This window comes from Berghia stephanieae, chromosome 3 (genome assembly GCF_034508935.2).
Source record: "Berghia stephanieae isolate SIO BIC M18660-M18661 chromosome 3, UCSD_Bste_1.3, whole genome shotgun sequence".
NCBI classification, from domain to species: domain Eukaryota; kingdom Metazoa; phylum Mollusca; class Gastropoda; order Nudibranchia; family Aeolidiidae; genus Berghia; species Berghia stephanieae.
The window spans coordinates 50,021,083-50,034,555 of NC_088362.1; the positions used below are offsets into that span (position 1 = coordinate 50,021,083).

The 13,473-nt window shown below is 39.1% G+C and overlaps 1 protein-coding gene across 2 annotated transcripts in view; it reads right to left on the bottom strand.

Annotated features, from left to right (window-relative positions):
* The window catches only part of LOC144969579 (uncharacterized), a 17,683-nt gene extending 4,419 nt beyond the window's left edge, over positions 1-13,264 (bottom strand). The window contains exons 1-9 of one of the 2 annotated variants that reach the window (XM_078908721.1): positions 13,073-13,264; positions 12,381-12,570; positions 10,986-11,102; positions 10,483-10,620; positions 9,981-10,024; positions 7,555-7,745; positions 5,723-5,866; positions 4,201-4,328; positions 2,326-2,432 (exon numbers count right to left, since the gene is read on the bottom strand). In XM_078908721.1, coding sequence (XP_078764847.1) covers positions 2,326-2,432; positions 4,201-4,328; positions 5,723-5,866; positions 7,555-7,745; positions 9,981-10,024; positions 10,483-10,620; positions 10,986-11,102; positions 12,381-12,570; positions 13,073-13,227 — 1,214 coding nt within the window. In that variant the 5' untranslated portion in view covers positions 13,228-13,264. The remainder of the gene's footprint in view (positions 1-2,325; positions 2,433-4,200; positions 4,329-5,722; positions 5,867-7,554; positions 7,746-9,980; positions 10,025-10,482; positions 10,621-10,985; positions 11,103-12,380; positions 12,571-13,072) is intronic. The other variant, XR_013644775.1, reaches the window with a different exon arrangement.
* Between the last annotated feature and the right edge of the window lie 209 nt (positions 13,265-13,473).

The window sequence follows — 13,473 nt, forward strand, 5'->3', positions numbered from 1 at the left end:
ACATTTCGGGCTCAAAACCCTTCTTCAGCCAACAACAAAAAACAATAAAGACATAAATACTACTAAATTCCAGATAGACGACAGAGATATCTCTGTTCAACATTCCTTGTTTGGTATTTTGTACTTTTTCGAAGCTGTTATATTCATTTTTTTTTTTTTACTTTTTAAAGTGCCAGGTTTGAGAGTTTTTGTCAAGATGAGGATCATTTAAATCGATCGGTATTTGACGAACGAATTTTGTGGCCATTCTCTTAAAACACGATTTTCCGGAGCACGGCAGTTAACTGGTTAAAAGTAATTAATACATGCTGTATTGTTGAGAGAAAACAAGCTTTACAAAACAGCATTAAGCTCTTGTAAATATATTCAAGATTTTCTTCAAATTGTGTGATGCATAAAACACGTCTGATTAAGAAGAATGCTGTTTATCGTAAACGGATATCCACTTGAAAATTTAGGATTGTTTGTTACCTCAGCCATGAAATAAGAGCTAGCTGGGGACCAAATAATAAACTGGTGGTGGTGGCGGCGGAGGAGGAGGAGGAGGGAGGGAGGGGGGGTAGAAGAAGAAGAAGAAGAAGAAGAAGAAGAAGAAGAAGAAGAAGAAGAAGAAGAAGAAGAAGAAGAAGAAGAAGAAGAAGAAGAAGAAGAAGAAGAAGAAGAAGAAGAAGAAGAAGAAGAAGAAGAAGAAGACAACGAGTCATGCTATTGTTTTCTCCCAATTTAAGATAAGAACAGGCTGTATCATAGCAAGTCTGATAATCGTTGTGGTCTCATTGTCGTTGTGGGAAATCTCTGCAACAAATTGAAATGTTACCTTTCCATCAATGAAAATTAAATCCACAATTTACCTTCGTTAATCATAATTTAACATTTATAAGGAGATTAAAAGCCTCTGGGATTACTCTTGGTCGGAAAATAACATTTCAAAGTCATTAATTGGTAATTATTACCTTTAAAAAAAGTCAATTTAAGTAAATGTAAATGAATGATAAGTATTCACTCGTAAAAAATAGACAAGACAAAAAAACGACGTTTTTTTGGTCTTTGACCCATATCATATGCAATGATAAACAGGGGCGGGGGGGGGGGGGGGGGGAGGAGGCAGGGGAAGGGATAAATAGGGGAGTATTGCAAGTCAAAGTACAAGTGGCATGAATCTGTTTTAGCTTTAAAAGATGTTAAAAATTCTATTCCATTTATCAAAGATTCATACAGTTTGTATTCCAGAGTATTTTCCTCCCCTCTCACCAAACCCCCATATAGATTTTCTAGCTTGTTCATTTACAGTGAAATCGACGAAATATGCATAGTGTATTTAAATATTACTGACGAGGAAGAATAATATGATAGAGCGGGCATAAAACGTTCTTATTCCTAAGCGTATAATAAAATGACAATTGAAATTTCTCGGCCACGTATTAGTAAAAGGCAGAATCGAGGATAAAGTCTTGGGATAAATTGATGGGAAAAGAAGCAGGGCTAAATATAGGACAGGTTATGTCACAGGCTATAATGTCATACTTTTCATGACATGGCCTGGAGAGATAAATAATACAAAGATCGAATTTCTGAGATAATCAGAGGGAAGGAAAAATTGAATAACGGCTACGTAGTCTTGTGGTATGACACTAGCTTTCGAATCGGAAGGTCCTGGGTTCGAGCCTCGCTCGGCGCATAGTTGAGTCCTTGCAAAGTCTCTTTACTCACATTCTCTCACCGTACTCAGGTGTAAAATGAGCACCTGGTCGTTAACAGCGTTGTCTCTGTCCGAGAAAAAAATGTAATATCGCCTAATAGGCATCATGTCCCGTCCTACATGTTAAGTGTTGCCGTTGGCCAGGGACCCCTTGTAAAGCGCTTTGAGCACGTTTAGTGGATATTACGTTATATAAAAGCAGTCTGACACAAACCCGATACCTTTTAACCAGCAACTGTCGTACTCTGGAAAAACGTGTATTTAAAAATGTGACCTGAAAACGCGTTCTTTTAAATATTGATCGATTTAAATGGCATCTTAGCAAAAACTCTCAAACCTGGGACTTCGCGAAAACCCAGGTTTGAGAGGTTTTGCCAATCGACCGATATTTGAAGGACGAGGTTTCTGACCAAATTTTAAAATTATTGTTTGTTTTTTTTTGTTTTGTTTTTTTTTTTTCCAGAGTCGGGGCAGTTAGCTGCTTAATGATAATGATTTTTAAGTTTAGTTTGTATCTTCGTTAAATATCTTTCGTCCCATGACGAAGGTCAAATGCCAAAACGTCGTTTGTTTTGTACTATTTTGTTACTCTTCCAAAGCTTGAAATACTGTAATATCTTTTTTACCCAATGAGAGATTTGACTCTATCATAGAACTCGGTCAGCGTTATGTTGTTGTTGCCAATACGTTTTACGCATTCTTCTTTTCTCTTCCTCAAGGCCATAATACGATCCTGAAATTATGAGAAAAGTTGAAGAAAAGATTATCTCTTGATTTCTTACAAAATCAAAAATCACTGTTATGGCTAATGACACTCCCAACACCATCACGAACACCATAATTTTATTACTTTTATATTACCACTGTTACCGCCATTCGGATTATACCACTGGCAATATCACCACCACCACTACCACCACAACTGCACTAACATTATTTCACGTTCCTCTACTTCAATTAACAATCAAAACCACCACCAATATCACCATCATCATCACAGTTACACCAACATTTGATAGACTGACTAACCACTGTTACAATCAGCCCCACCGTTATCTCCACCGCCTCACAAGTACACTAAAATTAATACACCACAGTTACAATCATTATCACCACAGCATCAGCACCACAACTACCATAAAGACATTTAACCCCCCTCCCCCCTCTCTTCGCCATTCCCCCCCCCCCACCCCCACCACCATCACCACTACTATTCCTACTACTACTACTACTACTACTACTACTACTACTACTACTACTACTACCACTACTACTACTACTACTACTACTACTACTACTACTACTACTACTACTACTACTACTACTACTACTACTACTACTACTACTACTATTACTGAGTACACATGCCTGGTAGACTTTGAGTTTGGTGTTCAAAGTGAGATGGTTGTTGGTCCACACTCTCTTTCTCAGTTGTGCCATGACAGCAGCAGCTTTGGCGATGCGCTTGTCTAATTCTGCATCAAGTGAGAGGTTGCTGGTGATGGCATGTGTACTCAGTAGCCTACTGTATGGCAGTGAATCCTGGACAACAGGAGAACCGCCTGGAAAACTTCGACATTCGCTGTCTACGACGAATTCTCGGCATCAGGTGGCAGGACAGACTCACTAACAATGCAGTGCTAGAAAGAGCGAACTCCCTCAGTATGCATCTCATGCTCTGCCAGCGACGTTTGCGATGGCTTGGTCACGTACACAGGATGGACGATGGACGCATACCCAAAGACATCATGTACGGTGACCTAGCTTCTAGACAGCGACCAACTGGCCGTCCAGCTCTGCGCTTCTATGATGTCTGCAAACGAGACATGAAACTGACAGGCATCGACTCAAACACATGGGAATCGCTTGCTGACGACCGCAGCGGCTGGAGATATGCGGTGATGGATGGAGTGAGGATAGGAGAAAAAAGAAGTTTGAGGAGAGGAGAGCAAGGAGGAAAGAGAGGCAGAAGATCCAAACACCAAACACACAGTCAAACTACGTGTGCAACAACTGCGGTAGAGACTGCCATGCAAGGATTGGTCTGCTGAGTCACACCCGCTCTCTCAACAAGACTGATAAGACCAAAGCCATACAGGGCGCAAACCATCGTCTCTTGAGACGAAAGGATGCCTACTAGTACTACCACTACTACTACTACTACTACTACTACTACTACTACTACTACTACTACTACTACTATTATTTATTATTATATTATTATTATTATTATTATTATTATTATTATTATTATTATTATTACTGTACTACTACTACTACTACTACTACTACTACTACTATTACTACTACTACTACTATACTACTACTACTACTACTACTACTACTACACTACTACTACTACTACTACTACTACTACTACTGCTACTACTACTATTACTACTACTACTACCACCACCACCATTACTACTACTACTACTACTACTACTACTACTACTACTACTACTACTACTACTACTACTACTACTACTACTACTACTAACTTGTACAGCTTTTGTGCCCTCCCTCTGCGAGGATGACAGCTCCAGGTCTGTATACTCCAACTGGACATTTTCAGTACTCATCTCTCGAATGCTGCACCGAAGTCTCTCGTTGTCATCCATCAGCTCCCCTAGAGAAAGGAATATTACATAATATTTGATTGGTCGCCAAATATGTCAAGTGGTAACAAACACACATCACTTCAAAGAAATACCAAGAGCTTAACACGAGTACAGGTTATTTGTAAAGTACACAATCTTTTCTCATTTAATTTGTTTTGGAGATACGCAGCAGCGTGGCATCATCACAGTAATAGGTGGTGCCACGATCAGGAATAAAAACTTACACATGCTATAAGTTTTTAAGTTTTTATAATAAACGAAAAAATACGATGCTTTTATTTCCCATTTAACTCTCTCCTTACCAGCCATTTTCGGATTTTCCCCAAAACTCACACCTAACTAACACAAAAACATTTTATCACTCAAACATAATAGCCGGCAAGTTCTTGCGATAAATTATTTCTGTAGCAAAACATGCTCTACAACACACTGTTCATTTTCTTTAAATTGTATGATGTACAAGAGAAATTTGAATAAGAAAAATGTTGGTTGTATCGTAACGAATGTGACGATTTTCCTATTGTTGGTAAGGAGAGGGTTAAAAGAATTTTTTTTTAATAAAAAAAAAATAGAGGTGGTGACTGGCACCAAATCAACCAATAGCGCCACGCCGCCGGGAAGCACATAAGGCCCTACATTCTTTTAAAAATTTTTTTTAAAGGCCCTGCATTTTTAGAGGACCCGTATTCTGGCCCTGCTTTCAACTAATAGGGAATGAGATTAGCGGAAGAGTAGCGTCCCTTGATTGGACGTCAACTAACAGAGAGAACGTCAATGTTTTGCGCATGCGTCTCTCTCGTCCTCGCTTTCGGTGAAGTGTCTCATGCCGCTTTCACCGGAAGCGAGGACAAGAGACGCATGCGCAAAACCAAATGACGTTCTCTCTCTAATAACTTCTCCGCCGGTGAAGTCCAATCAAGGGACGCTACTCTTCCGCTAATCTCATTCCCTATAGTTTCTTTCGTTGACTAAGAATTGTAAATTCTATTGATCACTTCTTTGCACCGCAAGATACACTTGGGCTTTTTCAAGTTTTTTTGTAAAATAACACTGTCAATTTCTCCATGGAACAGATGAATGGGATTCTCTTTCTTTCATTATAAAAGAGCATTTTACGACATTTTGAAGTATTGAGTGAAGCCCCAAAAAAATGTGTTTGCTAAATTGAAAGTTAGTCTTTGGTTACAATACCAAATTAATAACAATTTTAAATGGATGCAAAGAATTAAGATAATAAAAGACACGGACACGCACGATGTGCTCAACAAATATCTGATTTAAAGATGGACTTCTAGTTTTAAAGTGTGCACGCAAAAAGTCTTCTTTGAACACACCTTATTACAATCTATGTATTTGGAATCCTAGAGAAACACACGATTTAATCGTTGATACAGAAACTCACCGATTCCAAGGAAAGTGGCAAAGTTTTCCTCTTCTTTCTCGATGAAATCCTGTACTATTTCATGCATATCCTCCTTGCCGATTGCTTCCTTGATGCGGTCAAAGATGAGGCTGTACTCCTCTCTCTGTTTCAACATCTCTTTGACTGATGGGGGCAAAAATAAAGATACGCATGTACTCAGTATACATAAATGCATATTGAAGTGCACATAAAAATGTAAGAAATAGAAGAAGAAAAACAAACAAATGGAAATGGACTAGATATGTGGCAAGCATGACAGCCAATAGAGGGAACAAAATTGACGTCACTCAGCTCTTTGTTATTGTTTTTAGCCAGCCATTTTTATTAGTAGTTCTCACTATATTCTATCAATCAGACTATAAACGTTCAAGATCACACATAGCTTTGTGTGTTGATGCGTTAAATCCGGCTGGCAGATGTGAGTTTTTTAGCTAAACGCATAGCATCAATAGGTGAATGAATATATTCACTCAATGGCGGCACCTGGCGGGTTAAGCTATATGAAACTCAGCAATGTGTCGTAACAAACTGGCACAAAAAAATTTGCAGATTGCCGTGAATGGAGACATCTGTCTAGTCGAGTGGGCCGTGAAAGGGCACAGCCTAGGTATTAATAGGATTCATAGTCCGATGTCACGTCCGCCCAGCAACGAGCAGCTTGGTTCTAAACAAAGAAAACCGGTACTTTTTATGCTTTATGCTGGCTGAAATTTTTCACATGTCATGTGATCAGAATGTATAAAAGTCAAAACATGATTAGATTTATAATGCTTTTTTCCTCTGGATACACTTTTATGCTCGTCGGAGAAGTATTTCATAAGGGCGTCCACCATTTCTCCGATAGTTTAGAACCAGTTACTAAGTTATTATGCGTCATTACGAGGGAAGTGACTTCACGACTGTTGAAGCCTATTGTTAGAACTCCTCCTACTGTACTGGTGCTATACTTGCTGATGGTCGACCGCGGGCTTTTTCGTGTTTTTTGTATTACTACACGTTTCTTGGGCCTATCAAAAAGCACGAAATGTCACCGTTCTTCGAAATCAGCTTTCTTTCCTCTCACTCATCTCGTGGTCCTTTACTGGCCCGATTTGATTTTACTTTATCCTAACAAAGAAGACAGCGAGAGCGATAGAGAAGAAGAAGAAGAAGAAGAAGAAGAAGAAGAAGAAGAAGAAGAAGAAGAAGAAGAAGAAGAAAAGAAGAAGAAGAAGAAGAAGAAGAGAAGAAGAAGAAGAAGAAAGAAGAAGAAGAAGAAGAAGAAGAAGAAGAAGAAGAAGAAGAAGAAGAAGAGAAGAAGAAGAAGAAGAAGAAGAAGAAGAAGAGAAGAAGAAGAAAGAAGAAGAAGGAAAAAGGAAGAAGAAGAAGAAGAAGAGATGAAGAAGAAGAAAAGAAGAGAAGAAGAAGAAGAAGAAGAAGAAGAAGAAGAAGAAGAAGAAGAAGAAGAAGAAGAAGAAGAAGAAGAAGAAGAAGAAAAGAAGAAGAAGAAGAAGAAGAAGAAGAAGAAGAAGAAGAAGAAGAAGAAGAAGAAGAGAAGAAGAAGAAGAAGAAGAAGAAGAAGAAGAAGAAGAAGAAAGAAGAAGAAGAAGAAGAAGAAGAAGAAGAAGAAGAAGAAGAAGAAGAAGAAGAAGAAGAAGAAGAAGAAGAAAAGAAGAAAGAAAGAAGAAGAAGAAGAAGAAGAGAAGAAGAAGGAGAAAGAAGAAGAAGAAGAAGAAGAAGAAGAAGAAGAAGAAGAAGAAGAAGAAGAAGAAGAAGAAGAAGAAGAAGAAGAAGAAGAAGAAGAAGAAGAAGAAGAAGAAGAAGCGATTTACTTTTGAGTTTTTCCTTGGTTCGTCTATCTCTGATGTATCCTCCCTTGTCTTTCTGTTTGATTCTCATAAAGGTTTCCATCTCCTTGTCCTCCGTCAGGGCTGACGTTAGACCTTGAAGCTCCTTCACGCAGTTCTCCTTGACTTTGGTCAGATGTTCCAACAGTTTCAGCCGTGTACCCTCGTTACGATCTCTAGGATAGTTGTGGGTGATGGGGGGGGGGGGGGGGGGTAGAATGGATTGTAACCAAACTACTATTAAAATAATATATTTATATAGAGCTCATTTATCTACGGACAAGTAAACTACAGCGCTTAACACACACACACACATACTCACGCACACACACACACACACACACACACACACAAAGACCATATTTATAAATTATCATTCATACAATCACGCGCGCACCCATACACCCACAGATCAAGACACTCAAACTTATCCTCAAATACACTATAGTACAATCGACCAATATTTAAAACAAAAAAGTACATTAACTGTTAGCTAGGGGGTTAAATCAGCTCAGTTGGTAGAGCACTCACTTTACAAGAACGGGACCGAGATCGGTCCAGGGTGCAATTGTCCCCCTTGTCCACCCAGCAATGACTGGGTAGCTGGGTCTGTTAGATCTAGGGAAAAGACTTGTCGATAGCGATAGACTCGCGTCCTATCCAAAGGGTAGCAAGCAATTGCATTTGTCCATATCCCACTATAGAAACTGTGATAACATTCGGCTGTATGGGCCTAATGGCTCTGAAGGAAGGAACTGTCAAAATAAGCTTTTTTAAAACGTTATGGATAGTATGAAATTGACGTCACTCAGGTCTTTGTTATTGCTTTTTGTCATCCGCGTTTATGAGAAAATCTCACGAAACTGTATTAACCAGACTATAAACGTTCAAGGTTACACATACTTTTGTGTGTTGGTCTGTTATACTTCCGGATGGCAATGTTGTGAGCTTTTTAGTCAAGCGCAGTCTATCTATATTGTCAGATTTTTTTTCTTAAAGGTCCCAAAATGTTCACTGTTTTTGGTTTTATACGACGGGGATCCACAACATAGGCTTTGTTAAGCTAAAGGATGTGTTATGGGAAAAGACTTATCTATGTAGGATGAAAGCTTGGTCATAAGATTCAAATCATCGCAAGTGTTAGCATTCCCGATCGCGTATGGCCCATTCCCCATCTTCATCTCAAGACCCTGCCGTGTCGCATAGTTTTTCTCGGGCAATTATCTAGGTTAAAATGGCCCAAACCACGAGAACTTATCTCTTTTGGCAGTGAAGAGAATATGTTCTTGAGTGCCAATGAATGCTCAAATCTATTCCCTGATATCTTTATTTGTTACCTATGTGTTCAGATTAGGGGATTCGCGGCATTCTTTTGTAGCACTTAATTTCAAATGCTGGTAACTGCTTTTCAACCTCCGACATGTGCTTCTAAACTTCACAGAAAGATTCTGGATGTGGGACTTTTACCATCGCTTCTTTGATCCTGGATTTATCCTATTTTTTTCATTTTTATTATTATTATTTTTTGTAATTCGGGCCATTGCTGCTCTTGATGTTGCGATTCTTTCCCGAATCTTTTGTTTCCTCGACCCATCTTTGCAATATTCATGATTCTTGAAGTGTATTACATGCTCTGGTGTATTTTTCTCTATTTGGTACTTGTGTTAGCTGTCATACTATAAATTGAATATTAGGATTTCATTTTTAACTTTTCCGTGTTTATTTGCATATCGCACTTTGTTCTATTGCTGTGTAACCTGTCATAAGAGTTGTTCTTCAAGTCGGGGTCTTCTATGAATCATAGGTTGCCCACTGACCTACCATTGATGGTGAGCACGCATGCTTGTCAAGTACAGTTTATTGTATTTCTTCTTAAGAAATATGCTGAAGAGAGTGGAAAAGCGTTTGGAATATATTTTTTATAATATCAATTAGTTCAAAATACTTTAAAATCTAGTGCTTTTATACAGCACAATATCAACTAAAATGTGACCAAAGCGCACTACAAAGGGTCCCTGACAAACAGCAACAGGTAACATGTAGAACGAGGCATGACGCCTGTTAGACGATATTACAATTTTTTTACGACAGAGACAACGCTATTAACGATCAGGTACTCATATTACACCTGAGTACGGTGAGAGAATGTAAGTAAAGAGTCTCTTCCAAGGACTCAACTATGCGCCGAGCGAGGGTCGAACCCAGGACCTTCCGATCCGAAAGCGAGTGTCATATCACAATGCCTCCTAGCCGTACTTGTGTTGTTCTGTTTTTGAAGAAACCCATCATCTATAAGTTTCTTATTGTATTTAGTTATGATGTCTGTTACCGTGGTCGACCAGGGACGTTTTAAAATTTTCTTATAATTCTAGTGAATGATATTATTTTTATAATATACGATTTTGTCATACCTTTCTTCGTAGCATTGGCTTGCTTCAGCCATGACTTGTAATACCTGTAAGAGAAGAGCATCGATTTTTTCAAGGGATAGAGGATGAGGGGTGAATGTGGTGGAGGGAATGATTTTGGGTAATGATTACGTTAAGGACAGTTACGATGATGATGGATCGGATCATAACTATGGTGTCATTGTTTAAAACGAGGACAACGATGATGATGTCGATGACCAATAGCCTGATGCTAATAATAATAATCATGATGACGATTATGATGATGATGATGATGATGATGATGATGATGATGATGATGATGATGATGATGATGATGATGATGGTGAAGATGGTGGTGTTGGTGGTGGTTGTCGATGTCTCATGATGGCGGTGGTGGTTGTTGTAGTGCGAGTCAACAATCATGTAAAGCAAAGAAGATGACAGCGACATCAGCAACAATGATTACAAGGGATAAACAAGACAACGACAACAAAGGCGGCAACATCGATTATAAAATGTTCACCTTATTATTCAGCATTGACAGCTCCTTATCCTTTTTCGCCTCTTCCCTACAAAATATTTCACGGGTGATCAAAGCGTTGTCGATTTTGTCCTTCAAATCTTGGTTCTTCATTCGTTGGATGTGGTACCGCTTACTGGCCTGGGATAAGGAATAAATAATATCGAAGAAAGGCAAATGATTAGGATGGATGGAGGGATGGATGGACAAACGGATGACTGGCTGAATAGATGGATGGATGGATGGATGGATGGATGGACAAACGGATGACTGGCTGAATAGATGGATGGATGGATGGATGGATGTACAAACGGATGACTGGCTGAATTGATGGATGGATGGATGGATGGATGACTTAACCGAAGGCTGCATAAGATTGGATGGATGGATAGATGGGTGAACAGAGAGCTGCATAGATGGATGGGTTGAATGAATGGATAGATGGAGGTATGGACGAATGGATATATGCATGGATGGATGGATTGATGGGTGAATGAATAACAAACCTGTTCCACACGACTGTCCATCTTCTGCTGTGAGGGAACCCTAAATTTATTCCTCTCTATGGAATCCAACATGGATGCTTTCCGGGTCTCAAACTCTTCGGCCTTGACCTTGAGGATCTGGGAATAATGTAATTGAATATAATGTTTCATGATATTTAGCCTTTTTTTAACCTTTTAAAGGATTGTGGTAAATTTACCTCATATTAGTGTTAAAAAGCAAGTCAAAAGCAAGAACGAAAAAAAAGGCCACACAATCGGCATTTCTCATAGTATCATCTTGGGTAGCTGCAAACCGCGCCCATTTAAACACAGATATATCAGCCGCACAGCTATGAGATGAAATAAACATAGATAGATTAAAGTCAAAATATGTCGTTCGATATACAACAATGGATTAGAACTCTCTGACACCAAACACCAAGAACAAGAAAAAAAAACTGGAGAAAGTTTTCATTAACACGCGACGCCAATCACTGGACGTTGACTGACAAAAAAGAAGATGAAAAAGAAAGAAAATGAAAGATGATAAAAATATTCAAAGTTATATTCATTAACAATCATTTCAATACTCTTAATACAAAGAATTATAAGAAAATGTTTTTAAAAAGTAATTTGTTCAAGGAAAATATTAGGAGATTCTAGCAGTAATTGTGCCAATATTTCTATCGTGAGACAATATTATATGTCACACACATTCAAACAGTTTGGTGAGAAAAATAGGCTATGGAGAAGTGCCAGATGAAAACAGAGATTAAAGGGTCACGGGGTCAGGGCCAAACTCAGAATCCAAATGACACATCCTCCGCCTGGCCGAGAGAGAGAGAGTGAGAGAGAGAGAGAGAGAGAGAGAGAGAGAGAGAGAGAGAGAGAGAGAGGACAGCGAGAGGTCGCTCAACCGTCTGAGCTATCCAGCCTCACAGTCCTCTCTCTCTCTCTCTCTCTCTCTCTCTCTCTCTCTCTCTCTCTCTCTCTCTCTCTCTCTCTCTCTCTCTCTCTCTCTCTCTCACACACACACACACACACACTTTCTCTCTCTCGGCCAGGCGGAGGGTGTCGTGTCAATTGGATCATGAGTTTGACACTGACCCCGTGACTTTTTATTCTCTGTTTTCATCTGACAGTTCTCCATGTCCTATTTTTCTAATCATTATTGATATAATAAGTGCCCGCTCCACACTTTTTCAGAATTTTATTCAAACAGTTTATAACATAAAGAAACAAACAAGAGAGGTGACTCATACGAGGAAGAAATAAACATCTATCACAGAAACACCTGTCATCTCCTTATTGACGGGCAAAAAACACAGCATGGGCCTCAGGGGGGAGGGAGCGGGGGGGGGGGGGGGGGGGGGGAGAAAGAACCGTCTCACTCCAACCTAGGGTTAGAAAGCCCACCTCTTTGTTGAGTTTCTTGTTGGCCTCCTCCTCCTCAACCAGCAGCTCCTTGATGATGTCCGTGGTCTTGACCAGTTCCCTGACAATGGCTTCTTCACGGGCATACTTTCTTTCCACAGATTCGGACTGAGTGGCCAGATAATTCTCCAACTCGATCGGTTTTTCATTCTGGAGGAAGCCCAGGGTAATCCTGGAATGGACAATTGAAACTTCAAGTAGTAAGTAAAATTAGCTCAGTTGGTAGATTGATCCCGGTGAAGTCGAGATTTTTTTTTCTGACTCCCCTGTCCACCCACCAGAGATTGGGTAGCTAAGGCTGTTATATCTGATTGGAAGTTTTTGCGATAGATTAGCAAGCATTTGCTATTGTCGGCTATAGATACCGGGATAAACTCTGGCTCTATAGACTATGCCTAATGGCTCTGAAGAAGGAAGGACTACTTCATTACAGTAATATCGATACCAACATGAGTTTCCCACTTAATCGAAATTTTACAAAAGAATTGCTGTAGTTCCTTCCTGTCTCTATCAGCCCTTTTTTTTCTCTCTTGGTAATTACTAAACATATAAAAAAAAGAAAGATCATGTTATATTATTAGTTTCCATTTAAAGAATTTATGGCTATGAATTTTTAAAAAATAAAATCAGTGTGCATGTATCGATACCATTTTACGCAAGTCTCCAGAACTTACTGTATCTTGTTGATGTAGTTGCTGGTTTTGTGGGCGTATACCTCTTTCTCCTTGTTGAGGATTCTCATTTGCCTCTGCAGAGTCACACGCATCTTATCTTCCTCCAATGCCTGCATCTGCTTCATTTTCTCTTCTCGCATCTCTTGGAGGTCCATTGTTACTGGTGGTTGGTTTGAAGGTCGCTATGTAATGAATCTGGAAAGTAAGATAATAAAAATTAAGAGATAAAATATATTTTATTGATACTTCACGGAAATTATATTTTAGTATCACATCGATAATATGTAACAAGACATACCCACGTTCTGGTCATGCATTCATTCATCCAATAGACTTAAAAGAAAGACCCAAACAAAATGCAATCTAACATAATACAGTGGTAAATAAATGAGTTTCTAAAA